At 34.8% G+C, this 2500-nt stretch overlaps 1 protein-coding gene across 1 annotated transcript in view; it reads left to right on the top strand.

Annotated features, from left to right (window-relative positions):
- Positions 1-236: 236 nt before the first annotated feature.
- HELRODRAFT_168632 (hypothetical protein) overlaps positions 237-2500 on the top strand; it is a gene marked incomplete at both ends in the record, with an annotated part of 7555 nt that continues 5291 nt past the window's right edge. The window contains 2 exons of the mRNA XM_009014494.1: positions 237-276; positions 574-840. Of these exons, the coding sequence (XP_009012742.1) occupies positions 237-276; positions 574-840 (307 nt within the window). The remainder of the gene's footprint in view (positions 277-573; positions 841-2500) is intronic.

Raw genomic sequence — 2500 nt, 5'->3', positions numbered from 1 at the left:
GCAACAACAACAACAACAACGACAACATCAACAACAACGACAACGACAACAAACAAAAAAAGTTACAAACGCTGCCACTTTTAACGACCTACTTTGCGCGGGAAAGCCTATCACGTAACGTCTGCATCCATCTTGTGATTATGACGTCACGCCTAATCAGCCAATAGGAAATGACGTGCCATGACCTACTTACTTCTGATTGGCCGGCCGGGTTAATGATTCATAAAAATTGACCAATGGCGCATCGAGTTATTTTTATGATCAGTCGTTTTTCAGGTTGATATGAAGGAATAATATGAAACTTCATGATAAGCCGACGGAGAATTTAATTTTAAATGAAAAAATATCATCACAAAAATTATTATTTTTAATAATATTATTATTATTAGTGGTAATAGTAATAGTAGTAGTAGAAGTAGTAGTACTATCGCCACAAAACCACACCTCACCACAAAACCACCCACACCTCACCACACCTCACCACAAAACCACCCACACCTCACCACACCTCACCACAAAACCACCCACACCTCACCACACCTCACCACACCACCACCATCACCACAAATTCAGATTTCTACATCCAAATCTCCTCCGAGAGCCAAGTTTACATAGTGCAGCCGGGTTCGAGTCTCAACCTGGAATGTCAGTTCCATGCCGACCATTTCGATTTGTTTAATCGACCGATCATTTGGACTAAAGACCAAGATACCGAAACCGGCTTTCCGATAAATGTCTTGAGTAACATCAACATACCGTTTAAAGATACCGGTCGATTTGAGGTAGAGTGCAGACCAATGCTGCTTAGGTCACGATTCAATGTCGAACTTATCATTAAAAGTGAGAAATTTGGTTGGCTGGTTGGATGGTTGGTTGGTTAGTTTGGCTTGTTGGTTGGTTGGTTGGTTGGTTGGATAATTAGTTGGTTGGTTGGTTGGTTGGTTGGTTGGTTGGATGGTTAGTTGGTTGGTTGGTTGGCTGGATGGTTAGTTGGTTGGTTGGTTGGCTGGTTGAAAGGTTGATGCCATTTTAATGATAGCGTCTGTGATTCTGTGATTATGCCAGTGAGGATTTTATGAAAATGATATATAAAAGTATGAAAATGATGAAGATGATGTTGATGACTGTACTTTAACGAGGGTGATGATGGTAATAATGATGACGATGATGATGATGATGATGACGACAATGATGATGATGATGTATGTGATGTATGATGAAAAAATTTCAAAGAGCGACTGTCCCCGATATTGAATCTACATCTTGCTGATTGAAATTATGATGACGACGATGATGACAACTACTACAACTACTACTACTACTACCACTACTACTACTACTACTACTATTACTAATACTACTACTACTACTACTACTCTACTACTACTACTACTACTACTACAGCTGCTGCTGCTGTTGCTATTATCAATAATTTTAGTGTAGTAGTAGTATTAGTAGTAATAGTAGTAGTAGCAGTAGTAGTAGTAGTAGCAGTAGTAGTAGTAGTAGTAGTAGTAATAGTGGTAGTAGTGGCAGTAGTAGTAGATCTCAAAGCTTCAAAACTTGACGTATCTTCTTTAAAATCTCCAATCTATTAACGTACTTAAATTTCATTATTATTATTATTACTATTATTATGATTATTATTATTAATATTATTATTATTACTATTATTATGATGATTATTATTATTATTATTTTTTGTCCTATGAACGAGTGATCGTAAATGAATGAATGAATGAATGAATGAATGAATGAATGAATGAATGAATGAATGAATGAATGAATGAATGAATGAATGAATGAATGAATGAATGAATGAATGAATGAATGAATGAATGAATGAATGAATGAATGAATGAATGAATGAATGAATGAATGAATGAATGAATGAATGAATGAATGAATGAATGAATGAATGAATGAATGAATGAATGAATGAATGAATGAATGAATGAATGAATGAATGAATGAATGAATGAATGAATGAATGAATGAATGAATGAATGAATGAATGAATGAATGAATGAATGAATGAATGAATAAATGAATGAATGAATAAAGGAACGTATGAATGAGTGATGAACGAACAAATAAAAAATGAATGAAGGAGGAAAAATGAAAAATGAATAAATGAATGGATGTATCAATCATCTCGGCCATGTCATGCCTTCAATTGTTAATGGGAAATTTTTCTTCTATCTGCTTGTTATAATGATTTTTTGTTTGCTTTGTCGTTGCTGTTATCGTTGTTGTTGTTGATGTTGTTGTTAATGTTATTGTTGTTGATGTTGTTGTTGTTGATGTTGTTGCTGTTGTCGTTGTTGTTGTTGATGTTGTTGTTAATTTTGTTGTTGATGATGTTGTTGCCGTTGTTGTTGATGTTGTTGATGTCGTTGTTGCTGTTGTTGTTGCTGTTGTTGTTGTTGATGTCGTTGATTTTCTTGCTTTTGTTGTTGTTGTTGTTGATGTTGTTGTTGATGTTGCAGTTGTTGATAAT

The sequence above is a fragment of the Helobdella robusta genome (genome assembly GCF_000326865.2).
Source record: "Helobdella robusta unplaced genomic scaffold HELROscaffold_14, whole genome shotgun sequence".
NCBI classification, from domain to species: domain Eukaryota; kingdom Metazoa; phylum Annelida; class Clitellata; order Rhynchobdellida; family Glossiphoniidae; genus Helobdella; species Helobdella robusta.
This window is presented reverse-complemented; position numbering and strand designations above follow the sequence as displayed.